Here is a 27,267-nt window from a genome sequence, read left to right on the forward strand (position 1 = left end):
AACCATGAAAGGTTAAAATCCTTTCATGAAAAAAATAATCCCGTTCCCAGCGCCCCCCTAGGTTGTGCGAACGCCCCCCAGGGGGCGTAACCGACCCCGTTGTGTGAAGCAGCATCTATTGAGGTTGGACTCAAAACGACCGTTAATTAATTGACGTTTAAATACCTTCACTCCCGATTAAATATCATTCGAAGGTTGAGAAATGATCCCACCGAAACAGATTATCTATTTTTTTAAATAATTTAAATTGTTAATGTACATTTCACTGGAAGTCAGATAGGTACGTTGTTGTGGCAAAGGGTCACAGCTCCGGTCTACGTCGTCGTCAGGTGAGGTAAACAGACGTTACAGTATGCAAAGAATATATATAGGATCAATATACCCATTGGCATGAACAGCTATGAAAAGTACAGGTTGGTAGTATATTACTTATTTACACCATAAATTTACCAAACACAAGTATGTTGTTACAGACTTAATACCGTCTTCAAAGTAATATAATCATAAAATGTGCCAACAAATAACGTTATGAAGACGATAGAAAAGGGTTGGAACTATAGAACAGCGAGAAAGTCCATCGTGACCTTTGAAAACACTGATTACACTGGTTACATTGGCAAGCTTACATGTCACTCAGTGGCTTTTCTTAGTAGGCAGGACAAAACAATTCATGACTGTCTCCTCCTCTACAGCCCTCTTGATTGGCTGACTGATGGAGGAGGCTTTGCTCAAGGACAGACTGTCGGCCTTTGATGGGCCACCGGGGCCGAACACTGCCTCGTGGATCTCCATAGTACCCTGGCTGGGCTTCATGTTGAGGACCTGGCAGAGGCCTTCCACCTGCTTTTCCAGGGTTTTAATCGACTGAAAGAGAGAGATACGTAATTATCATATTCATGTGGCGCTTTAATCAAACAAAGTCAAACGCGGTGGATGAATGGCATACAGACTTCCAAGCTAGTTAGGAAAATGCATGGTGGTCTCTAGGTGGGTGAAGAAACCCAAACGTGAAGAAACCCCTTGGTTTGGTCACGTTGCGGGTTTAAACAAATATAACACACTTTACCTTTATGACACGGGACGCCTCCTTCACCATTCCAGGGACTGCGGCGGACACACTGGTCATGATGCTTTCTGCGAGCGCGCACACACACACACACACACACACACACACAGTGAGATAACATGCATAGACCATGGGCTAACGACCAAAGCAGTGAAGCTCCTTTAGTGAGAGAGAGTGTGTGTGTGAGTGTGTTTGTGTGTATAAGAGGTGAATAAGAGGTGAACACCGTGACATGGGTCCTTCACAAGCTGTTGAGGTTTCACCGTCTCTTCATACAGACTCTGAAATACAATAATCATGATGATTAGGGTCTCTGCCGCTTTGAACCACAGCTCTGCTAGTCGAGCTGTGTGTCCACCGTGCCTGGGGCTCCACCCACCATGAGTTTGCGCTCCGCCCGGAGGCCCCGCACCACGTGGTGCAGTATCACCTTGGGGTAGCGGCGCCGGCGCCGGCCCAGCTCCACCACGGTGTCGTCCGCCAGGTTCTCCAGGACCACCGCCTCGTCTCCTGGTGGGGTGGAAGGGAGGTGGGTTCAAAAAAAAGGCTGATAGAGGTCTGGACATGATGCGCTAATATATATATTCGTTGGGATGATGTCATCTGATCCTGACTTTTCAATTTTTTCTCCTTTGAAAAAAAAAGGAGACATTAGGTCAATCCTACTCAAACTATGCAGTTTGTGTCACTGTTCTGGCATGTAGCGGAACAGACCTGGCAGAAATGTTGTATAGTATTCAGAAGTAGTGTTTAATCTCATAAAATATAAAACGTGTGCATTTGTCACCAAAGAATTAGCTAGCCAACAGTAGAAATTAAACAGTACAACAACGCGAAACAATCAACAATCACCATCTTACTTGTGCGCTATGGCATACTTTTCAGACTAATTGAACTGTGTAAATCTATCCAGGAACCTCATCACTTGACACTTTGTAACTCAAATCTGTTGTAGATGACAAGATAACTTTGAAAGAGCCTACTGGCACATGAGGATGTCAGGGGGGTATTCAGTTTGCTGCATCTGCAACTGTACAGCTCGACGAATCCTACACACTACAACTTTATGATGGTAAATAAGGAAGCAAAATAGGGGGGCAGGTACTTGGTTTGAAGATGCCCTTACCCCTACCTGCTCACTAATGGTATTTATGCGATATATATATAATATATATATATATTAGTGCTGTCAAGCAATTAAAACACAACGCTCACAAACTGTCAACGTCGCAACCAAGTCGATTTTGTCTAGAGGGGAGTAACTGAGCGGCCCCTCCCGAAGTGGTACAGCCCAGGTGGGCCTTGAACTGCGATTGGTCAGAAAGTAACTGCTATTATGACAACTTTGAACTCTCGTGCAGGCTCGAAGAGTGACACACAAACACACACACTTTTTTCACCCGCTCCGTATCCTTGCTTGCCCCAACAAGTTTGTGCGGCGTGCTTGTTGTTTTGTTTCTGGTGTAGCTAGATCCGGTATGGTGTTGTAGTTTTTCTAACGTGACAAGTTGTTGCTGGACAGCAGGTGACAAAACTACGTTTGCCAAAAGAGTGTTAATCGTGCGTTAAAAAAATGAACACCATTAAAATTGCTTTGCGTTAACGCCGTTAATAACGCGTTAAACTGACAGCACTAATATATATAGATATTTGTTTTAATTAGCACACAAGGAGTAAGTCTCTGCTATATATAAAGATCATTACAAGACACACAAATGTCAAGGTCAATTACATATGACCCTAGAATGGCTGCGGGTTGGCGCTGAGGACGTACCGTCGTCGGGCGCGTCCTCCCACCGCTGTCCGTTCACCAGAACGTTGTCGTGGACCGCCGCCTCAAAGTTCTGCAGAAATGTAACATGACGATTAAAACCGATACTATAGCATTTGCTCTTTTCTTTATGGTATTTTTTGTGTTTTTAAATCAGTGAATTTAAATAACGTGCATAAGTAAAGAGAATAAGGAGTGCAGTAGCTTTGACCTAACAAGCAAAACAAGTGGTGATTTTTTACTTGGGATTAGCATTTAACACAATAATGTAAAATATTTTTTTGCCATTCTCTAAGCCAGGGACCAGCATATTCATAAAAAAATCGAATAAATAAATCAATTTTAAAGCATAATTGTAAGATGCATCATTTTAAAACCAAGAATGTGGCTGTATTTCAAGATTTTACAATTAAAGCAACAGCAATGAAATGCTTGAGTCTCAGGCTCCCTTCAACAATACAATAATATTAATATTATCAATTGTACAGGAGAAACAAAAAAAAATAAGTAGTGCAAAGACACAGCACATTTACAGTGTTTAATTCAGTGGTTTAGTTTCATATTATGAACTAGGTGGCAACAAGCGCTAATTGTATGACTTGAATATACCAATATTCAAACTTTCCGAAGAATTCACCAAATATTTCCCTTTTCTCCACAACAAATAAGTGTATGGAGACTATGTGTTGTGAGGAAATAACATGACTCGTATAGCCGAATTAGATACAAAATTATATATATATATATATATATATATATATATATATATATATATATATATATATATATATATATATATATATATTTAAATAGTTTAAGCCTTTTCTAGAAATATTTCCAGGCCCGATTTTTACAGGTCCCCGGTCCTCGGACCGGTGGTTGTTTATCGCTGCTCTAAGCCCTCAGTATCCCCACACAGACTGCGGGTACGCACCGCCAGCAGCTCTTGCCGCAGCAGCTGCCTGGTCTCCTCCGGGACCTCGGTCTGCCCGCTCAGCAGCGTCTTCAGTAACTCTTTGTATTCGAGTATCTGCTCGACGACTGCTTTCTTCGAGTCCACTTGCACCCGGTTGTCCTGTGATACAGTGTCATTGTTAGACGTTGTTTCTGTAACATCCATCTTTATGTTGACTTTTTTACCGCCTCAGTTTGTACGGTAAGCCGGAAGCGGAAGTCGCCCGTCTCCCTGTTCATCGGCCAAAGGCGTTCATGAAACAAATTCCAAATCGAGTTAAGTTCCGCTTATATTTCTTTCTTCTTTTTTTCGCCACCACTGTTTCACGTTGAGATTCATGTTGACTTTGCGCAAACTGCCAATGCAGGCTGTTAAAATGATTTAGCAAAAAAAATAGCACATGGGAAGGATACAGGTAATCACTGAATAGTAAAATTATGTTTGTTTCCTTATTATTAGCACTACCACCGAACACTACCACCACTGCTCCTACTAATATAATTGCTAGAACTACTACTCACACTAACTAGCTGTGACTTACACACAGGCTAGTCAATGTCCACAGAGTCTACCGGTAGTTGTCGTTGAGCAAGATGCCTAAACCCCTCTACTAAATGATGTCCACTTTGGACAAAAGTGTCTTGGCCTAATGACCAAAAAAAGAGTAATCTTCACTGCTCTAACTGAGACCTCCTCACTAGTCATGCCTCAGGTTCACGTCCTTGGCTTCTGAAAGGCTCTGCAGCCCACCTGGCCTTTGTTTTCATGTTGGGTGTGGACCTGATAACCACCCCATCCCACCCTCGCCTCTCTCCCAGCGGCGGTTCGAGATCCAGTGGGTTCTCAGATGCACCGGCGCCTCATCCCTGACCGCACCGCAGGGGGGCAACGGTACGCTGGGAACCTTTTGTCTGTGTTCCATCCTCTGCTTATTTGTTCCTGTTCTTTCGCCTTCAAGGCATGAGACTGTGAAAGGCTGGTTGTATCCAGAGACCCGCAGGGGTCCAGGTAAAACAACAAGCCCGGCCCAGCAGGGGGGCTGCTGCGGGGTCCCTTTGTCCAGTGAACCTCGGGGGCCCATGAACCGGGCCTCTCGTGTCTTTGAAGCAAGAAACATATTTTCGAAAGCAAAATAATTTAGGTCGCTGCTAATAACTTTGTTACTGTTGCATAAGTGATCTCGCACTGTATCAAATACTTGATGTGCAGTTGTTTTGTAATGCAGTATGTATTCCTTGACAGTATTGTAGCTATTGCTGCAATTTGCATTAATGTTAACTTTGCGTTTACTTAACACATTTTTTAGCTCAACTAGATTGTATAAAGCTATATTTGGGTTAATTGAATCAGCATCATGATTCAAAATGTTTGTTGAGTCTTATCACTAGATTCTTGCACAGCTATATTGAGCATGAACATATGTGAGTGAAAAACAAAGTAGGATTTCAATAGTTAGAGCAGTCTCTCCAACCGTTTTTCAGGAACATAACTCATATAGAAAAAGTAAATCTGGAGAAGTGTTCTAATTGCTAGACAAACACATGACTCACACATAGTTAAAAGCACTGGAAAACAAAGTAGAACACATATACACATGCCTACATGCACACTATAGCAGGCACGTGGTGAAAATGAGTGTGATGAATGGAATACTGTACCAAGCCTATGAATCAAAGTTAGGATGAAATTCAAAACATGCTGAAGGTTTCTCCAGACTGGATTGATGTTGACTGAGTTAGTTGTTTTTCTTGCCAGTTGCCAGTAGTTCCTCTTGCCTGTTGCACAGGCAAGAGGGCAGATTTACAATCAAACACACATTATAAACCCTTACATTAGCAATCAGTGAAGCCCTCTGGCATTCTCTCCCTGTCCTACTCACACACGTTAAAAACCCTTATTTCAAATGTTTAACATCCAAATCTTTAATCTTGAATGTTTGTTTAATATTTAGTAAAGTTTCATTGGAATTTAGGAGCACTTACACAAACAGACAGACAGACCAAAGCAGATGTGTGACCCTGGTCCCCGTCTGTATGACAGGTGTGACAAGGACACTCAGTGGTGTGTCTCCAAGGGAAGCAGATTGTGTAAATACTATCAGATTTGCACACACACACGCACACGCAGACACACGCTTTATTTATGGCTTAAACTACTTTGTTTTGGAATGTGTGTGTGTCTTTGTGTGGGGGGGTATAGAAAGAGGAGAGGAATGTATGTGTGTGTCCGTGTAGATAGTAGAAAGAGAGGAATGTATCAGTGTTGGTATGAGAGATGACGGTAGAGGCCTGCTAGACTGTGAAGAGTGAGGATCAGTGACAGATTATCTAAATCAACACAAGTGTTATTGTTTATGTAGCTATTATTCATTACAGATGGATAGACAGATATCGATAAACACCACAGCTTTTTTCCTGTTTATAAACATACCTGCCATAGACATACAGCTATAAACTCACTATATGTAAATAAATTAAAAAAACAGCTAAATACATGTACACATGTACATTCACTGTACCTTAACATAAAATGTATATGTCTGCAATTCTACCAAAGCAATAAAATACCTGAACCTTGACTCTGTATAACCACCTTTTATGGGATGTCATGAGGGTCTGGCACTGAATTTATAGCGTCAGCAGATGTACACAGTTCACATTACGATGAAGACCGTTCTACACCCCTAAACACTGTATGTTGTCTCTTCGGTGTTTTATCTTTATCGGCAGGACAGTGAAGAGTGACAGAATAGGGGGCTGGAAAGAGAGAAAGAGAAAGAGAGAGGGAATGAGACTCAAAGTCATGCTATGTGGTTAGCAGCATACTAGCGAGTTCAGTCATCAAGCTGCCTAAAGCAAGTCTAAACCTTTCATTTGTATAGTAAAAACCAGACATTTCTCCGGTTGTGCATTTGAAAATTTTTTCCCTGCACAACTTTGACTCCTACAAGCAAACTACAACCGAGCCGAGATAGCGATGACCCAGAGGTTGTGACTTCTTGGAGGATCCTGTGATGCTATACAGCAAGAAGATGATTGCTCAAACATTGTATATTAAATGTTACTTAGCTCTTTGTCTTTTGTAACGAAAGCACTGGCCTATGGTCCCAGCTATAGGTCTATATCATTCTGTCTACTGCAGTTTGCTGACCTTGGCTATAAGGATTTCAATTAGGTCGCTCTGGGTGGAAGAAGAGTGTCTAAGGTTTCTATTGTCATTTGAAATGTCATGACTGATGAACTAGGTCGACACAAATGAGGTACAGTCACAGTTTAGCCAAATGGTAACAAAGCCGGTTTGAGAGTAATGAGTGAGACATGACAAACATGTCCTCTTCATAATTCATAAAAGGTTATGATTAGAGGCACGCTCCAAGTGCTCTGAAGATGGTGTGTGGGTAGAGGGACAAAACTGTTTGTATACACGACATGTACCGTTGGTTTAGTTATTTTATACAGTAAACTTAGCCCCACCTATACATACACCCACACCCAACAACCCTCACCCAGACACACACACACATGCACACACATACATACACACACTCACACACACACACACACGCAAACACACATTATCACATCACATCATATATCATATATAATTGGATTAATTGTCATAATATAAACATAACAAATATTGAATCTTTTGTATATACATATCTTTATTTTTGAATCCTCAACAAACATGATGGGGTGCCTGAGGTTTTAGGTAGGCCAACTGACAATGTTGGTGAAACTCCTGCTACACCAGGTGACTTTTGGCTTAAAGAGAGCAGAAAACACAGAAAGTCACACAAAAGGTATTTAGGTCTACACAACAATGCACACATGTTAACTAATTCCTGAATCATAGAAATGTGTGAATCTGCCAAAGAATCTGCCATTTACAACAATGGCTACAGAATACATGACGAGATGGAAAACAAATGACGAATACACAAAGGCTTATTAGGCCTACTCGTAGTATAAATATATACAACATTATAACACTTTGTCAGGGGGAGGCAGCTCACACACACACACACACACACACGGACGCACACGCACACACACACACACACACACACACACACACACACACACACACACACACACACACACGTAAACACTCAACAACTGCCCCTCCACCCTCAATTTGTAACAACCTACCCCTCTCCTTGAAGTGCCTCCTCTGGGCCAGCGGGGCGGCGGTGGGCCTCTCGGTCCATGCCGACCTCCGCTCCGGCTCCGCGGCCTGGGGAGAGCTGAAGTCCCGGCTCGTCCGCAGGTGGCAGCCAAAGTGTTTCCGCTCCGGTCGATCCCAACTCTGCCTGCTGTTCCTCTCCACCTGACACCACGTCTCCCTGCGCAGGTTCTGCTCATACAGCTCTTGTTGAGTGGATTGAGGCATCGTGCCTTCAGGACAGGTTCCGATGAGAAGTGACTTACGTTATAAGACGACTTTTTTCGCCCATAGGCTTACGACGCAGTAAAACTCATGGATAATTCAAGAGTGTGTGTGAAACCTGAGCCTAGGATGGAACAGCAGAAAACCCCTTAAACTGTTAGAGTCCCCGTCCCCTCAAAGTGTCCATGTGGAGCTGTAGGGTAATAAAACATGAATGGTCAGATCTACACCTAGAGCGGGTTTGGTTCACTTCAACACGTGCTTTCTTCAACTTGCCATTTAGCAGACATTGTAGTCTACTAAAATAGGCATAGACTGTATTTGTGTTGTTATTATGATACTAAGGGAACCTTAAAGAGAACACACTAAGAACACAGCCCAAATGTAAAGTAACTTCAACTGCTAAAGGTCCTGCTTCAACCTACATGTCTACTGGGTTAAAGAAAGATTATATGGATTAGTAGGACTAGGCCTCCTCACGAGAACATATGGACCACTATGGCCATTTGGGCAGGGTTGTGTCCAGCTAGCGACACATAACATAACAACGTTACAATATACATATAATATAATTATCTATATGCATTTAATTTAGTCTATTAATTAAATATAAATCACACACAATGAAATAAAGTTAAAGAACAAACAGGCCTGCTAAAAGATGACAGATAAATGTATTCGGAGTGATGTAGAATGTACAATGTACAGTACCCCCGCCTCTCTCTCTCTTTTGTCATCATCAGGGGAAGCCTGGCAATGCAGCGCTGCTATTGGTCCGTGTCATCAACGGAAGGTCTCCTCGTGCCACTATCGGCTGTCGGCCGAACGTCTGCCCTCGTGAGGAGAAGAAGGTGTAGGCCGTCATCCAGACAGAGGGAGAGCGACATGGGGAGATGAAGAGAGGTAGAGAGAGGTAGAGAGATTTAGAGAGAGATCGAGAGAAAGAGAGGGGGAGAGAGAGAAAGAGAGGAGAGAGAGAGAGAGAGAGAGAGAGAGAGAGAGAGAGAGAGAGAGAGAGAGAGAGACGAGAGAGGACGATAGAGCTACCAAAGACCGGAAAGCGGTACACTTAAAGGATATCATAGATGTGTCGCGGTATAGGAAAGGTACAAACAGGATTGCTCACACTTCCGTTATCCGCATGCTTACTATCCCACTGTATTTAGTAAACCCGGTAGCTTAGCATTCGCTCTCCCCCTGGCTTTTCTATACGGACGTTATCTCCACCTAAACGGATAAAAAACACCATCATGGTAGCCGGCGAACTCGTCCAGGAGCACACACGCGCCGAATCCACCGGCGCACCTGACGACGTCGGAACTATCACAGGCGGTAAAGCGGCGCACGAGCTGCGGAGCGGACCGCTCGTGCCGAGCGAGAAACCGGACCAGTACACGGTCCTCGAGAGCGGGGATGAAGCGGTGAACCTGCTGAAGGCGCTGAACACCCGGGCTTCGGAGCAGGAGATCCCGCCGGATGAACGAGAGGCAATGCTGCCAAAAGGAGGAGGAGTAGGAGGAGAAGAGGAAAACGCAAAGGAGGAGAATAAATGTCTGGAAACCAAACTGTACTGGCGTCGTTTCGCGGTGCTCGCCATCTTCAGCCTCTACTCCCTCGTCAACTCGTTCCAATGGATCCAGTACAGCATCATCACCAACGTGTTCTGCGACTACTACGGCGTGTCCAGCAGCCAGGTGGACTGGCTGTCCATAGTCTACATGGTGGCGTACATCCCGCTGATATTCCCCGCTACGTGGCTCCTCGACAAGAAGGGACTCAAGTTAACGGCGCTGATGGGCGCCGGCCTCAACTGCCTGGGCGCGTGGGTGAAGTGCGCGAGCGTGAGCCGGGATCTGTTCGGCGTCACCATGTTCGCGCAGGTCATCTGTTCGGTGGCCCAGGTGTTCATCCTGGGCCTGCCCTCGCGCATCGCCTCGGTGTGGTTCGGGCCCAAGGAGGTGTCCACCGCGTGCGCCACGGCGGTGCTGGGCAACCAGGTATGGGATGCTGCGATGATGGGGCGTTTGTCCTCACTTGCGATTTGTCCCCTTCTGATTGATACGTCCAACATGGAGATTAGATTTTCTACACTTTTGACAGTTGACATTTGACTAACCCTAACCCTATCGTTTAAATAACCGTCTCAAATAGGGCACTCAAACACAATAGCAACCACAAACATAGGATAGAGTCAGGGTTAGCTAGGGTGATAGGCTAGCCCTAATGCTAACCCATACCCTGATCATTTTTGGGTTTAGATCATAAACTAAACCCTAAAACCTGCCAGAAAACAGAAGAAACCCCTGAAGCACTATCGAAGTGCCCTCAAGCAAGCCAAATCGGCCCCAGTGAGAAAGACAACATCTTCTATGAAAACAAGTGTGTTTGAGTGTGAGGGTGTTTGTGTATTTGTGTGTGTGTGTGTGTATGTGTTTCTGCTGTTTGTGTGTGTGTGTGTGTGTGTGTGTGTGTGTGTGTGTGTGTGTGTGTGTGTGTGTGTGTGTGTGTGTGTGTGTGTGTGTGTGTGTGTGTAATACATGAGTTATAAACCCCAGCTCTATTCAGGTAGGTTGTGGAAATAGTGAGGGGATAAAATAATGGTTCTAACAGCATCTATCAACGTTGTTCTCCTCCGTGTATATATATATATTCAACCCCCTGCTGGCCGTCTACAGTGTGTACTAAACGTTCTCTCCCTGTTTGATTCTATGTCCCCCTCCCTCTCTCTCTCCCTGTGTGTGTGATCCTCTCTCTCTCTCTCTCTCTCTCTCTCTCTCTCTCTCTCTCTCTCCCTGTGTGTCTCTATGTCTCTCTCTCCTAGCTGGGGACGGCTATAGGCTTCCTGCTCCCCCCAGTGCTGGTCCCCAACACCTCGGGGGACTTTGAGCTGATGGGTCACAACATCAAGGTCATGTTCTACGGGACCGCCATCATCGCCAGCGTGCTGTTCATCCTCACCGTCATAAGTAGGAGCGGGCACACACACAAATACCTACACACACACACACACACACACCCAGAGACACACACACACACACACATAGTTACAAAGATACACAACAACCAACACATGCTAACACATACAATGAGAGATCAAACCATCAATCTGTCGGTCTATTGATCCATACATTTATAAGATGATGATACAGTGAGTGGATACACTCTTAACATCTCCCATCTGGTACAGTATTTGCTCCTCTTGTGTGTGTGTTGGGGGGGGGGGGGGTGGAGGAGTGTTTGTTCAGCTGGATGCTCTTCGGTGAGGGGGCAGGCCCTGGTGGGAGTTTGGGGTGTGCATGAGAAGAGCAATCAGGGGGTGGTATAGGTGTCAGAGATAATTTTGTTCGGAAATTTTTCAATGTACAATTTTTTGTCAAAAATTGTGTGTGTGTGTGTGTGTGTGTGTGTGTGTGTGTGTGTGTGTGTGTGCAGTCTTCAAGGACCGCCCAGAGATGCCCCCCAGCTACGCCCAGGCGGTGCTCCCTGACAGCCCCCCCGAGGACTACTCCTACAAGCAGTCCATCATCAACCTGTTCCAGAACAAGGCCTTCCTCCTGCTGCTGGTCAGCTACGGTGAGGAAGTGATGTCACCACACACACACACACACACACACTCCAGCCCACAGAGTACTGCTGCGCTCCACCGACGCCATCACCGCCGTGTCTAACGGGCATGCCGTCAACGGTGGGGGAACTGAAGGCTTGATTCTGCTCTCAGTTGCCCCATCGACCTAGCCTTTAGAACCAACCACACGTTTGACCCTGTACGTTTGACTATATTCCGAGCTTTAAACAGGGATCATTGTTGACGTTTTGTAGTTTATACAGAGCTAATCTACATGAGACAGGCTTGCGGCCCTGGAGTAATCTGTAGATAAAGTCAGGAATGTTCACACCAACTGCTAGCGAGGAAACTGTGGAGTTAATGCATTTGTTGTTGCACACAGACACTCATATAAATACAAATAAACATATATATGTATATTTAATATACATATATTTGTATATTTGTTGCTGCCTGTATAATGGCTTTTTTTGAGCAGTTTCAGCAGTTGCAACATGAATTGTATGTAAGTTGTACAGATATAAACTTTTGAAAAGACAATGGTGGGAATTTTGGACCACGGCAATTGTTTCTGTGTAAACTGTTAAGAATAAAGAGTCATCCGAACTTATAACAATTAGGCAAATTGAATTAAGTAATAAAGGTACAATAACATACAACAAGCATACAACAAACATACAATCATCCAAGGCCTCAGATGGGAGTTCGCCCTGCGTCTCTAATTGATCTGATTAAGCCTGGTTCAGACCAAAGATTTGCGACGAAATTGCTCCACAAAGAGAAGTCCAATAAAATGGCAAAAGCAAGGACTGCTCCCCAATAAAACTTTAGTATTGGTTAACCAGATGGTTGTCAATTATCGATGAGCCTGCCACGGTCCATGTTGTGTCTGTAAAGTTGATAGTGTCAATAGTGACTATTAAATAATGTTTTGGTATAACACGCCCGATAATCCAGTGCTTTTAAACGTGTTGAAGGAACAGCAAATGGACCCGCTAACACTAGCTTAATCATTTGCATGCTCATGAACTACAAAATGTTAAACATGGTGTTGTTAGCAGCTTGCTTTCGCAAAGGAATGGTGTTAGCACCTCACTTCAACAAAAGGGCTATATACCATAATTGCGTAGCTGTTTAGGTTCCAACTATAGCCCTAAAGGACAGATTATAAGGACCACAGATTTCTCTGCAGTGGACGTCAGTGGACATTGTGAATTGGGGGGGGGGAATTTATTTTGATCTGATTTCCCTGTGTCCATTTATTTAAAAACATATATAATAGATGCCCCCTACTGCACCCCCCTCCAGTGTTACATTGCCATTGTTGTCATTGCAGATAAATTTTTGCCACAAAATAGAGTAGTGTTAATAATAACACAGACACATGATGATACTGTAGAAGGGGCATAAGCTCATGAATGACCGAGACTAAATGTTGGAAGCATATTGGGAAAAGGTAACACACAAACAACTAAAATAAATCAGCCTACATATTTGATTGTGTATCAGCACCGTGCACTGGCACATCAGCACCATGCACACGCACATCAGCACATGCACATCAGCACCGTGCACACGCACATCAGCACATGCACATCAGCACCGTGCACACGCACATCAGCACAATGGACCTGCACATCAACATATTCCATCTCACACACACCTCAGCAATGCGGGAACAACTTGTAGGGGAAACCCTGTGTGCCACAGATACGATGGTATTCTAACACTGTATGTGGACCCCCGTGGTCCCCTGCTGCAACCCCTGGTTGGCTCGAGACCCACAGAGTGGAAACCAGTGCCCTGATATGTGACTCGGTCCTACGGCCTATGTGACCCACTCAGGCATCATGACTGGCTCCTTCTACTCAGTGTCCACCCTGCTCAACCAGATGATCATGGCCTGCTATGAGGTAAGGAAGAAGTCTCTCTCTCTCTCTCTGTCTTTATTTGCATACATTTTCATCATCAAAGGCAGGAGCGGGGTAGAGAGAGAGACAAAGGACCAATAGCTGAAGGTTTGACCAAACAAGGGGGCTTTCCCTGTGTCTCAGTTCATTAATATCATCCACGCATGGCTGCTACCCAAAACTACACCAGTCAGAAAAGATCACATAGTCCCCTCTCTCTGTCTCTCTCTGCAAAACTCAGCCCCTCTTAAAACATCACCTGACACTCGAACACATAACCACACTCGCACGCACACACCCACACATAAAGAGCAAATCCCATGATGTGATCGTTATAGTCACCTGATGAGCTTAAGATGAGAATGAATCCAAAGTCAAGTGCACACATACAGTTACACACACACACACAGACAATTGATTGAACACACACACTGAATATGAACTGCGTTGGGAATTTAGACCACCTTGTTTAAGAATAAAATTAATCCGAACATTTAACATTAGGGTAATATATTTAAGTAATACAACATATAACAACATCCAACAAAAAAGAAACATAACATAAAATAATCTGAGGCCTAGGATACAATCATCCGAGGCCTCAGATGGGAGTTCACCCCGCCTCTCTAAAGAGCTCCGCAAGGAGAAGTCCAATGCATTGGCAAAAGTGAGGACTTCTTATACAGTGTTGTCAGGATGCGGAGAACTGCTCTGTCCCCAAATAAAACTATAGCATTGGTTAACCAGATGGCAGTAAACTATCGAAGACAACATCCATCTGGAGCTGGATGTTGTCTTCGATAGTTCTCCCTCCCTTTACAACATCCTCAGGATGTTGTAAAGGGGGGGAGCATAGCCGCGCCTTATCAGATCGAACCCTCGAAAACCGGCCCCAGTTGGAGCCGTTAATCCCAAACCAACGAAGGCGAAACAGGCACATACAGACAGATGGTTTTCCCATTACAGCACCTGCTTACATAAAATGTAACAGCCACCGTATCCTTTCCTCCCCCATCTCCTCCTCTCCTCCACTTCTCTTCTCTCCTCCCCCTCTCCCCTCCCACCGACCTCTTCTCCTTCCGATACCTCCTCCTCTACTCCCCCCCCAGTCACAGGAGTTGAATGCCGGCCGGATAGGGCTGACCCTGGTGGTGGCTGGCATGGTAGGCTCCATCATCTGTGGACTGTGGCTTGACTACACCAAGACCTACAAGTAGGTGACACACGCACACACGCGCACACACACACACACACACACACTCACACATACTCTCCCGCTCACATGTACACACAAACTCACCCACACGCATACTCTCCCACTCACACATTAACACATACTCACACACACACACACACATACTCACACACAGACACGCACACACACACACACACACACAATACTACTCAGAAACCTGTCGGCCCCCCCGGTCGAGGACCACAGAGACGTGAACTCCTCCCAATGCGTAGCAACTGGGCGCCCTTCTCTGCGGTGTGAACTATTTTTCCAGATCTTTTTTACATGGCTATATTGATTTTTATATCATCATTTCAATGGAGGGGCCTTTGCCTTGTCTGTCGGGAAACGTTATGCCGCCCCCTTCTGTACGCGCTGACATGTCCTGGCAGTGTAAAAGCAGGCTCCTGTGCCACGGTCCATGTCGTGTCGGTGAGGTGGTTCGCGGCCGACGTGGTGAACGCAGAGCAGTAAACCCAGCTCCACAGTGTGTGATGAATGTGTGTTGTGCCTCTGTTTGTGCAGGATGACCACACTCGCGGTGTACATCCTCTCCTTCCTGGGCATGGTGATCTTCACCTTCACACTGGACCTCAAGAACATCTACCTCGTCTTCTTCACCGCCGGCGTGCTCGGGTGAGGCGTTGGCCCCGTCAGCATCGTCACATGACTCTTTTTGTGTTTTCATAAATTAGTAATTTATTTGATTTCAAACAGTATTTATGTCTTTACTATCCATTATTAGACTACTCTAATCCATTATTCGAGTCGTTAAGATCTAGTAGTCCTGCTAAGTTGGGTGGGGGACATTGGGAGGTAATTAAAGATGTGAGCATGGTCGCTGTTTACCATGATGACATGATTATGAGTCATTATAAATGATTAATTAGATAAGCGTGTCATTGTAGATATTGTTATCATTTTCTTTTCGGGGTGAATATTGATTTGGAGGGCAGCTCTTGAGCCGTTTGAACTCAAACACAGGCTTCCTTAGTCTGGTCTGGTTAGTCTGGTCTGGTCCTGGATCAAAGCTCTTCGGTTGCTGTCGGTAGTGTTGCTACGGCAACGTTAGCGGAGAATGCTAAGCTCGTCAGTGCTTTTATGATATTGACCTCAGGTGGAGCTCCCGGCTGTCACAGCAGAAAGTACAAGACACTGGTAGAACTCCAAATATAATACTATTTTCATTCTTGCATGTTTAAACACACCCTCCAGCGGTTGCCGGGGGAGTTTGTGCCGTGGCTGTTGACAGTAGCAACAGTAGGAATGTAATTGTTATAGGACGATCCACCAGGCTAGCACGCCGAGCCCTTCCTTTGATATCTACATAACCTTCAAAATGTCAGCTGTCAGATTGCAGCAGTATAACAGGAACTGCAGATTAGATAGATGCAGTGTTGATGAGTAGATCCTAGTAGTAATAGAATATGTGTATATAACGTTGTATGGGGGGATGGGCAGGTGAGGTGAGATGACATGATAGGAGACAAGCTGAGGAGGGGAGGGTAGGTGAGATGAAACCAAATGAGGAGGGAGCCGGAGACAGGAGGATGGAGAGATAAGGTGAAGAATGTGAGTGAGGCGAGGGTAGGTGAGGTGAGGTGATATGAGGGGAGGTCAGCTGAGATGAGGAGAGGGAATGAGGAGGGGAGGGGATGGTTTAAGGGGAAGGGAGGGGTAGTGGGGCTGTATCCTGGTGTCGGGGCGCTGTCTGTGAGTAGGACTGAAACTTTGAAGTGTGTGTTTCAGTTTCTTCATGACAGGATACCTGCCACTTGGGTTTGAGTTTGGGGTGGAGATCACCTACCCAGAGTCTGAAGGCACCTCCTCGGGACTCCTGAACGCCTTCGCCCAGGTACCTTCCTACATGTGTATATCTACCTATCTACCTGCCGACCTATCTACCTACCTACCTACCTACATTTCTATATCTACTTATCTACCTGCCGACCTATCTACCTACCTACCTACCTACATGTCTATATCTACTTATCTACCTGCCGACCTATCTACCTACCTACCTACCTACATGTCTATATCTACTTATCTACCTGCCGACCTATCTACCTACCTACCTACATGTCTATATCTGCTTATCTACTTGCCTAGTACCTACCTACATGTCTATATCTGCTTATCTATCTGCCTTCTAGCTAGCTAGCTAGCTATTACCTACCTACATGTCTTTATGTACCTACCTACTACCGGTCTACCTCACCACCTACATTTCTATATCTATCTATCATCCTCCCTTCTAATCTGACTCCCTCCCTGCTGAGGGTGTAACGGATCCTGTCTAGAGGTTCAGGACGGAAAGAGAGGGAAAAAAAGCCTGATTTTAGAAAGTATTAAACTTTATTGTATACACTGCCCAGTAACAATGAGCACCCGATAACATTGGTGAACATGGCGCTGTGTGTCTCCAGATCTTTGGGATCATCTTCACTCTGATCCAGGGACAGCTGACCACAGCCTACAACCCCCTGGCGGGAAACCTCTTCCTGTGTGCCTGGATCTTCCTGGGAATACTGCTCACTGGTACGTGTATGTGTGTGTGTGTGTGTGTGGGTGTGTGGGTGTGTGTGGGTGTGTGTGTGGGTGTGTGTGTGTGTGTGTGTGTGTGATAATAGTTATGTTTTTCCCTCTCTTGTTTTTCAGCTCTAATCAAATCAGAGCTGAAGAGAAACAACATCAACATGGAGGCGGAAGGCACGCAGCCTGTAAGTCTGCAACACACATAAACACACACACACATACACACATAAACACATGCCCACACACACACAGCTCATTACATTTTCATTTACATTTAGGGCATTTAGCAACCGCTTTTATCAAAGCAACTTACAATAAGAACATTTGTCAGAAGAAGGAGAAACATTATATCGCTGTCAGTACAGTAAGGATGTTCATAGAACCAAGTGCTTAGCAGTAACAATTGATAGGTTAACCCCTTCCCAGTATACAACAAAGCTAGCTATTTTTAAGTGCAGGGACGACGTACAACATACATTAAGTGTGAACATTAAGTGCCAGGATGTACAGCTAGGGCTGTTCGGTATGGACTAAAATAAATATCACAGTATAATTTGAGGCATAGACGGAAACGGTAATTGAAAAATGAACTACGTTGCGTTACCATATTTTCAGTAGTTGCGCGTTGGCAAGGAGCTCGTTTCACCAATGTGGTGCCAAAACCGAGAAGAGTTGTGACTTTGATGATTGACCTTTGCTTGATCTTTGCGATGGCGATACCAGGCGTCCAGCTGAAGTAGTTGAGCAGAGTGCTCGAGCTGGGGTGTGTGGCCTGACCAAAGCCTGGAGGTAGGCAGGGGCAGTTCCATTGATGGCCTTGCAGGCCAGTACCATTATTTTGAATCTGATGTGAGCTACTACAGGGAGCCAAATACACACACACACACACACACCGAACACCTAAATACACGCACCCACACACACACACACACACATGTAAATACACGCATCAGCACACACACACACACACACACACACACAGATCTTAATACACGCACACACCCACACCTAAGTGAAAGCAGGCACACACAAGCACATAAACCTCAATACACATACACACTCCCACACACCTAAATACATACACACACACACACACACACACACACACACACACAAACCTAAATATATTCACTAGCTCAAACACACAACACACACTGAAAACTATTGCTTAAGGCCACCTAGTCATCCCATCAGGCTCAACTGGTTTTGGTTTATTGACTGTACCAAGACAGTTTCTTCTAACCTGGTGGGTATAACAGAGAAACACTCTCTGTTATACTCCCCACTCCCCTGCAGTGTCTACACCAGTAGCAGTCAGATGGTTGTACTGGGTTACTCCCAGTCTGATGTCGGGATAGATCTGTCTCCTGTGGAGTCTTCTAGGGAGCAGAAGAACATTAATTTTCTCTCGGGTCCTTTTATTTTCCCCTTGGCTCCTACAAAGCAACCTTCAAACTGAACTTTTCTCCAAGCCTTCCACTCAGAGAGCCGGTCCTTCCCCAGTCCTCCTCCTCTCTCCCTCTCAGTAACGGCCGGTCCGTTAGAGCTGACAGCCTGCATTGTCCTGGCCCGTCCCGTCCCAGACAGTCCTGCTGTCCGGGACGCCTCGCCCTTCAGGTCCAGAAGAATTATCACAAACGACCATTCCTTGGAGTGTAGTGTAGTGTAGCTAGTAGGTAGAGGGTTCCAACTCTCTAACGTAAAGCGTAGTGTAGCTAGTTGGTAGAGCAGGGGTCTCAAACCCAACTTACCTGGGGGCCGCTGGAGGTAGGGTTTGGGTCAGCTGGGCCACATCAAGTATTCCACAAAAGAAAGTAGCACAACTGACCCAATCTAAGTTAATGATCGGGCTATAATGAGATCCCGTTGGCTATGTAATCATTGCGCTATAAAGGGCCCTTGAAACCATACGAATCAAACTATTAGCACTATTTCCAACTTCTTAATTCTGTTACCACATTCCAGGATCTGAGTTTTCATACTATCTATGTCTCTCCCTCTCTCCCTCTCCGTGTTCCTCTCTATGTCTCTGTGCCTCCCTCGTTCTCGTCTGCTGCAGCTCCCCACTGGGTGTCCTGAGGAGGGGTCACCGGCGGAGACGACAACGGCAACCAAGCTGGAAAACTCCATCAGCTTCTCCCACGAAACCTCTGTCTGACGCCTGTCCCACCCCTTTAGAGAGAGGCCTAGACACACTCACATAGTAGGTGAGAGCACTACTTTGGTTATGAGAGGTCACTAAGAGAAAGGACACACTCTCTCACATAGACAGGTGGAAGACGCACATAGTTGACATGATTGTATTTGCTGACTTTTGTACAGATGTGAGTGTGAGTTTGCTCGTGTTTCCTTTCAAAGAGATTTGCAGAAAAAAAAGCTACTGTTAGACCATTAGAATCTAATTTCAACAATAGACTCAGTCAGAGTGACTCAGAGTGCGATATAAAATCAACCAAAAAAAGTAAGGATTTTTAACATTTCAACCAAAGCACGCATAATCTGGGAGCTCCATAGCTGTCATCATCCTCTGGATAAGGGAAAATCCCTTTCATCATGTAACAGGATGTTAATGTTAGCCAGAAAGGGCATTCTTCCTCCAGGGCAATGCTATTACCTATTACCCTGTCAATACTTGAAACTGGACTCTTGTTATCTCTGTAGGGGGGAATGAGTGGAAAATGGGTTGTGGCATTGTGGCATTGTTAGGATATATAACAGCATTGACGCATGCACAAAAGTTAATGACAACAGAGCTCAGTTTCACACATATGATGGCAGTGAATTATTATTTTTAACTATTTGAACTACTACAATTATCATTAATATTGTTTTTTTTAGTTTACATAATTAGTTGTTGAATGGAAAGTAAAACCATAACAGCCTTGAAAGTTGAAGAGAAGCACAGGAATCTTGATGGGTGCATGTCTTTCTCTGACCAATCCCAAACTAGCGCACTGAACTCAAACATTGTCTAGTTTCGTTTGTGTTTCATAGTGTCTGTTTTCAGTGGTTGTATTGTTTGTAGGCGGTTTCTGTGGTTGAGCTGGGTCGTCTCAATGTCCAAACATTCATTGAAAAATAAATATAACCGTCATTTTGAGAAAATACATTTTTGACAGGGAATCCATGTAGTCATAAGATCATTATCATCATCGTCTAAAGCCCAAATACTTGAGTCATGGTTTTGTGTTTCTCAACTATTTGCCTTTGTTGCCTTGAAAAGTAGTTTAACAGGTTTCCTTGTTGGCTCTTTCAAAGACATGCGCAGTTGACATGGCAACATGCTCATTTGTGGCAAAACTGTTGGAGAAACTGGTCCCCACTACTGATTAATGGGATTAGAAGCAGACATTAGGAATGGCTTCCATAAATACCACTACTGTTTACAGATGCCTAAACCTAGACTGACGAAGGAGCACTTTTACAATGCCTACCATGCCAGCTGTTTGTACAGTTAGTGCTGCCACTGATGCACTGTGGACCAAACCAGAACTACTGATATTCCTACATGTTGGACAATACGCACAAAATCTATGTTTTCTATTTTAAAAGAGGCATTAATGATGGTTGATCACTTCTAATTGATATGGTATTGATCAAATCCGTAACACAGCCGGCTAGTAGGCCTACTATGAGTGCAGTAAGGTGGCGCCATCTAGAGGGTTGTCTAGCAACAATGTTGAACGGGAACTGAAGGAAGCACAACTTTCATGAACGACTCTGTTATTTTCTATGCTTGAATTCTATTACTTTTCTATTCTTCTACTTTTGTTGTTTTTTTTAAATAAAAAATACTTAGTGTATCTCATTTCTTACAAAAACATGTATAGTGTCACTGAATATCGTTTATTCAGTATTGATATTTGCATGTTGTCAATCTGCTGTATTTCAATCTCTGGTCACAATTCAGATAGAAAAAGCGGATCAATCTGAATATTTCTGATTGATAATTTCTTAGACAGCAGATCATGAAAACAGTTCATGATAAGTATTCATGCCTCGCTTCAATGTAGGCCTAACTTGAATTCTAATTCGGCAGGGGGGAAATAAATCAAAGCCTGATTTTGACTTGAGATATGGGTTTTTGGTGAATTTTGATATAATCAATGTGAAAGTAGGATTTATAGTAACAGCTCTGAGTCACGGAGAGAGTGAAGACTGAAAAGACCATCACACTCTGGCCAGAATCAGGCTGACCAAAGGCCTGAAAACAATAGTATTCACCCATGCTTTCCTAGTAGTGAAACCCCAGAACAGTCTTGTGTTGCTTTCCATTGTGTGTAAATATATATTTATTTTGGATAATTTTTATTGCAACTTTGCATGTCTAACTGCTGGCCAACGATATAACTTAGCTTCTCTTTCTCAATTTTTTTAAACTTTGTCATGAATGTAATGCAATGTATTTTTTTTTAATGACTAATAGTGTTCATATGTTTTGTTTTGATTTATTTATGCTATGTTATTCTAATGTTAAGGCTGAGCTACAATGTAAGTTATAGCATAAATAAATATAGTTAGTAAACATCAACAAACTAATCACTGAGTCTTTCAACTGCATTGAAATCATGCTTAATGTTTCCTTGGGTCCACATTGTAGCATAACCATAAGCTTACCTGCGAGTGTTTATTATGGGATGTTAAGGCCTAATAGAACCACTGTTGATTAGTGCAACCTTGTTGTTATTTTATGCTTGATTATAATTTATTTACGTTGGCATTACTGCAAAGAACTAAGAAAATAATTTGTAGGCCCAAATAAGTGGTGAGGAGAGCACATAGGAAGTGGGGGATTTTCTCTAAAGTACTTTCTAATCTGATCATCTCTCCTGTTAACTCATCAAAAGGTAACGTCATTTTAAAATATCCAAGATAATTGAAAAGTTATCACTGGGTGTTTGGGTTTGAGGACAATAAGGAGAATGTTTATATTATGGGATGGGGCTCCGAATGACCAAGATGACCTGGCTGTTCAGAAGGAAGAACAGAAACTCTGAAAGATTGATGACTGGAGGGAAGGGAGGGTTAGTCCAACGACAACATAAAAGACTACTTGTTGCAAAGAAGTGTTCTCTGGAGGTAAAGAAGTGAGGTAAAGGTGTTCAAACCGTCAGACACCTGCTGTCATCAGGAGGAAAGGTTAGTGTTTCCATCCATGTCCCGTCACCTCCCTTCCCTCTGTGTCGGTGAGGATGGAGGGTGGGCTTCTGTCTGTGTAATCTACGCTTCATTTTTCAATCAGTGTATTTCAAACGATAGACCAAGCACGGCGAAAAAGTCGCCTCTGAAAAAGATATTAACCAGGTTTTTGACGAAAGGATTGCTTTATCTGATAACGTTTTAGGAAAGCTTGGTTACTGCCATTGATGTATTTATTTCCTTTGTCAGGATTTATTTATATTATTATCAGAGAATTTGAAATAACATTTTCATGATCAATGTTTGGAGTGTGATCCCTCACCAGGTGGCGTGCAGCCCTGACATTGCTACACTACACCCATAGGGGGCAGCCACACTCCATCTAGAGGTGACTTTAACTGGGCTCCTCAGGGTGGTGGTTTCGGAAGACCGATTAGTTTGTAGACAATGAAACTTGACCTGGTGCTCCATGTTGCGGGTTTGGGTTGTGATGGATGGTTTAAACTTGCACATTGATTTCCCACAGAACAACAGGTGTGCAGCCTCACCCAGAGCCAGAGTCCAATGAGACTCACATCAGGTGAGGCTGCTGAAACCAGCCATCATCCACACTCAGGTCAACAGTTTGTGTGTTTTGTTATTACAGAAGTGAGGGAGAATATCAGCCGGCAGTGCAGGTTCAAGGTAGAGAGGCAGCAAAAGCCTATAGGATCTAGGACTGGATAAGACGGTGACTGGTAATATGCATAGAGTATATCGCACATTTAAGGTCTCATGGGGACTCCGGCCCTCAAGAGCCATACTCAAGGCCACATTGAAGTAGCAAGGCAGTTCCAAATGGGCCCCGAATGACAACTCCTGAGAGGTAATACTGAGGGAGTGAATGTAGTGGAGTCAGACGGTCATAGGAGAGCTGAGGAGGAACCAATAGCAAAGGAGCATGGCTCACATGTATCAGACGGCGGTGAGGGACACAGCACATCTTACCTCCCTAGCCAGGCTGTTTTACAGGCTGACATTAGGTGGATTATGAAGATGGGGATTTCTCTTTTTTCTTCGAATTTGTTGGTTTTTAGATTTGTCTATTTTATTTAGGAAAATGTTCCCAGACAGGGAAGTTGCAAAATAAATTGCATGTGGTTCAACAAAGGCAACCTACCTGGTGTGCTATATATATATATATATATATACAGTGGGGCAAAAAAGTATTTAGTCAGCCACCAATTGTGCAAGTTCTCCCACTTAAAAAGACGAGAGAGGCCTGTAATTTTCATCATAGGTATACCTCAGCTATGAGAGACAAAATGAAAAAAAAAATCCAGAAAATCACATTGTCTGATTTTTTAAGAATTTATTTGCAAATTATGGTGGAAAATAAGTATTTGGTCACCTACAAACCAGCAAGATTTCTGGTTGTCACAGACCTGTAACTTCTTCTTCTTTAAGAGGCTGTTTACCTGTATTAATGGCACCTGTTTGAACTCCTTATCAGTATAAAAGACACCTGTCCACAACCTCAAACAGTCACACTCCAAACTCCACTATGGCCAAGACCAAAGAGCTGTCAAAGGACACCAGAAACACAATTGTAGACCTGCACCAGGCTGGGAAGTCTGAATATGCAATAGGTAAGCAGCTTGGTGTGAAGAAATCAACTGTGGGAGCAATTATTAGGAAATGGAATACATACAAGACCACTGATAATCTCCCTCGATCTGGGGCTCCACGCAAGATCTCACCCTGTGGGGTCAAAATGATCACAAGAACGGTTAACAAAAATCCCAGAACCACACGGGGCGACCTAGTGAATGACCTCCAGAGAGCTGGGACCAAAGTAACAAAGGCTACCATCACTAACACACTACGCCGCCAGGGACTCAAATCCTGCAGTGCCAGACGTGTCCCCCTGCTAAAGCCAGTGCATGTCCGGGCCCGTTTGAAGTTTGCTAGAGAGCATTTGGATGATCCAGAACAGGATTGGGAGAATGTCATATGGTCAGATGAAACCAAAATATAACTTTTTGGTAAAAACTCAACTCGTCGTGTTTGGAGGAGAAAGAATGCTGAGTTGCATCCAAAGAACACCATACCTACAGTGAAGCATGGGGGTGGAAACATCATGCTTTGGGCCTGTTTTTCTGCCAAGGGACCAGGACGTCTGATCCGTGTGACGGAAAGAATGAATGGGGCCATGTATCGTGAGATTTTGAGTGAAAACCTCCTTCCATCAGCAAGGGCACTGAAGATGAAACGTGGCTGGGTCTTTCAGCATGACAATGACCCCAAACACACCGCCCGGGCAACTAAGGAGTGGCTTCGTAAGAAGCATTTCAAGGTCCTGGAGTGGCCTAGCCAGTCTCCAGATCTCAACCCCATAGAAAATCTTTGGAGGGAGTTGAAAGTCTGTGTTGCCCAGCGAAGGCCCAAAAACATCACTGCTCTAGAGGAGATCTGCATGGAGGAATGGGCCAAAATACCAGCAGCAGTGTGTGAAAACCTTGTAAAGACTTACTGAAAACGTTTGACCTCTGTCATTGCCAACAAAGGGCATGTAACAAAGTATTGAGATGACCTTTTGTTATTGACCAAATACTTATTTTCCACCATAATTTGCAAATAAATTCTTTAAAAATCAGACAATGTGATTTTCTAGATTTTTTTTTTTCATTTTGTCTCTCATAGCTGAGGTATACCTATGATGAAAATTACAGGCCTCTCTCATCTTTTTAAGTGGGAGAACTTGCACAATTGGTGGCTGACTAAATACTTTTTTGCCCCACTGTATATATATATATATCTTTTTTTTTTTCAAATATATATACTATATATTTCAAAGAGACACCATATTTCAAAGAGAAGCTAAATAAAGACATCAGACATCCAAGTGTTAATGCCTGAATCAAATAACACAGACAGATGGATGTAGTTGTACACTACAGGAGTGAAGAACAGCAGGGAATAGTGGTTCATTACCTGGACTCACCTGGGCACACACAAGCAGAGAAGATTAAGATCATTCTGTCACCACTAGACCCAAAGAAACTGAAATGTCTACTATTATTCCAAGAGGAGGGGCGCCTACAGCACCCAGGTGAGAGAACCCTGACGAGAGGACTCAGATGCAGCCCAACTTATCGACCTGGGGAGCTGTGGCTTGCCTATGGCTCATGGAAGTTTTCAACAAGGAGATAAAGACAAGAGTTTGGAAACCGGGAGACAGACTGAGTGCCTGCTGGCAGCTCTTCCATGAAACACCAGCCGAGCGGCATGAATTCATTCAAGTCACATAAACCTCAACATTTCCCTTCAAATTCTGTGTACATATCTGGTTTGAAGACCAGTGGCAGAACAGGCCAGAACTTCATTGACAGATTGACAAGAAGCTTCCCAAAAGCAAAGTACCTACACACGCTTCACATGCCAGAGTAAAGGAGATCTGATCTGATCTGGGATTTGACACTAAGCAAGCACTAAACAAGGCTGCGGAGAAGATAGATGGAAATCAACAGCTGGGAAAGCAGTTCAAGAAGAATTGCACCATGTTCCTTTCCACACCATGGAGCTTCCTGAGGAAAGAACTATGATGTTGTCAGTCTTATGAGCTCACTGGCTCCAGTTCTCATGCTGACAGACAACCCAGTCTCACCAAAATGTGTATTTGTGTGTTGCTCCTCAGTGGAAGAAGGTTAACGATAAGATATTGAAGTTAAGAAGTCTGAAGAAGGTAATGTCAGAGAATGGGCGGACGGCTCCGCCGTCCTCCCATTGACTTCCATTGTAAAAAAATGTATAAGAATATTTTAAAAAGTATATTTTAAACATATTTTACAAATCTGAAAAGAATGAGCGCTATTCCAAGCTATCTGGACATCTTTAAATTGGAATGGAGTCTCTAGGTAAAAAATTGAGGAAGGAGATAGGTCCCAAAGTTTGTAGAGAATAATAAAGAAAGAAAGAAAGAATAAAACTTAAGAAGAACAATAGTTGAGCATTTACCTAATCATTCCCGATTTGATTACATATAACTGAGTTTGCGACGTGCACTTGAATGTACCACAAAGTACCTGCGGGGCAAAAGCGCTTTACCGTACAAAGCAATGTAGATGCGCCATATTTTAGATGACTAGATGCAGGGGCGTTTCTAGGTTTTTGAAATATCTGGGGCTAAGCCCAGAGGGAAAGGGAAAATGCAAAAAAAAAAGGGCAACGTTTTTTAGGCTTTATTGCGCATGCACATTTTTCATAATGCTTAACCTAAATACACAAAATACGCAGTTTATTATAGCTTTAAACAGCTACCTGTTCTGCTGTGCTGTTTATCCCCAGACATCTAAAGTTCCATTCAAGTTATTCAGAGTAAAATGAATACAAGTGAGACAGACCTTACCTATATATATGTATATATATATATATGACTGGGGATAGGATAGGTTAATTCACTTGAGGTGGTCTGTCTGGTTATGTTTTTAAACCGTTTGTTCTCTTGCCAGAAGGACTATCCGGAAGGACTAAGCTACTTTATTTTGAGTTGCCCCTGGAATTCACATGTTTGTTTCTAGTGTAAAGCAAGCAAAAGAATTGTAAAAAAAAAAGCAAGTAGATTTTTTTTTTTTTTAAATAAGATTCTGGGCTAATTAAATAATATCCAGGGCTTTAGCCCCGAATGAAACAGCCTAGTGACTTCACTGACTAGATGGCTAGAG

At 43.8% G+C, this 27,267-nt stretch overlaps 2 protein-coding genes across 4 annotated transcripts; one reads left to right on the forward strand and one right to left on the reverse strand.

Moving 5' to 3' along the window:
* Nucleotides 1-202: 202 nt before the first annotated feature.
* On the reverse strand, nucleotides 203-3,985 carry nsl1 (NSL1 component of MIS12 kinetochore complex). Of its 2 annotated transcripts, none has more exons than XM_079753612.1 (6): nucleotides 3,772-3,985; nucleotides 2,841-2,910; nucleotides 1,497-1,576; nucleotides 1,293-1,347; nucleotides 1,067-1,134; nucleotides 203-864 (listed from the first exon to the last, which is right to left on the reverse strand). In XM_079753612.1, the coding sequence occupies exons 1-6, from the start codon at nucleotides 3,955-3,957 to the stop codon at nucleotides 634-636; spliced, it is 690 nt and encodes a 229-aa protein (XP_079609738.1). In that variant the 5' UTR covers nucleotides 3,958-3,985; the 3' UTR covers nucleotides 203-633. The 2 variants fall into 2 exon arrangements, with proteins under 2 accessions (XP_079609738.1, XP_079609737.1); XM_079753611.1 differs by having other exon boundaries at nucleotides 1,446-1,576.
* A 5,173-nt stretch (nucleotides 3,986-9,158) lies between these two features.
* Nucleotides 9,159-21,828, forward strand: flvcr1 (FLVCR choline and heme transporter 1). Of its 2 annotated transcripts, XR_013812504.1 has the most exons (11): nucleotides 9,159-10,178; nucleotides 11,003-11,147; nucleotides 11,614-11,754; nucleotides 13,592-13,659; nucleotides 14,766-14,869; nucleotides 15,416-15,526; nucleotides 16,640-16,745; nucleotides 17,317-17,428; nucleotides 17,549-17,610; nucleotides 18,149-18,214; nucleotides 19,485-19,565. XR_013812504.1 is itself a non-coding variant. In XM_079753217.1 (10 exons), exons 1-10 carry the CDS (start codon nucleotides 9,432-9,434, stop codon nucleotides 19,581-19,583), a joined length of 1,695 nt encoding a protein of 564 aa, XP_079609343.1. In that variant the 5' UTR covers nucleotides 9,159-9,431; the 3' UTR covers nucleotides 19,584-21,828. The 2 variants fall into 2 exon arrangements, 1 of the variants encoding a protein (XP_079609343.1); XM_079753217.1 differs by lacking the exon at nucleotides 18,149-18,214 and having other exon boundaries at nucleotides 19,485-21,828.
* The last annotated feature ends 5,439 nt before the right edge of the window (nucleotides 21,829-27,267 follow it).

The sequence above is a fragment of the Pollachius pollachius genome (genome assembly GCF_949987615.1).
Source record: "Pollachius pollachius genome assembly, chromosome: 16".
NCBI classification, from domain to species: Eukaryota; Metazoa; Chordata; class Actinopteri; order Gadiformes; family Gadidae; genus Pollachius; species Pollachius pollachius.

Bases quoted from the DNA above. Each gene is read 5' to 3' on its own strand.
- nsl1 (XM_079753611.1), bottom strand. From the start codon at position 3,957: ATGGATGTTACAGAAACAACGTCTAACAATGACACTGTATCACAGGAC. The intron at 2,911-3,771 runs GTGCGTACCCGC...ACATTTCTGCAG, and splicing joins TGCGGCAAGAGCTGCTGGCG to AACTTTGAGGCGGCGGTCCA. The intron at 1,577-2,840 runs GTACGTCCTCAG...CCACCCCACCAG, and splicing joins GGAGGACGCGCCCGACGACG to GAGACGAGGCGGTGGTCCTG.
- flvcr1 (XM_079753217.1), top strand. From the start codon at position 9,432: ATGGTAGCCGGCGAACTCGTCCAGGAGCACACACGCGCCGAATCCACC. The intron at 11,148-11,613 runs GTAGGAGCGGGC...GTGTGTGTGCAG, and splicing joins GTTCATCCTCACCGTCATAA to TCTTCAAGGACCGCCCAGAG. The intron at 15,527-16,639 runs GTGAGGCGTTGG...TGTGTGTTTCAG, and splicing joins TTCACCGCCGGCGTGCTCGG to TTTCTTCATGACAGGATACC.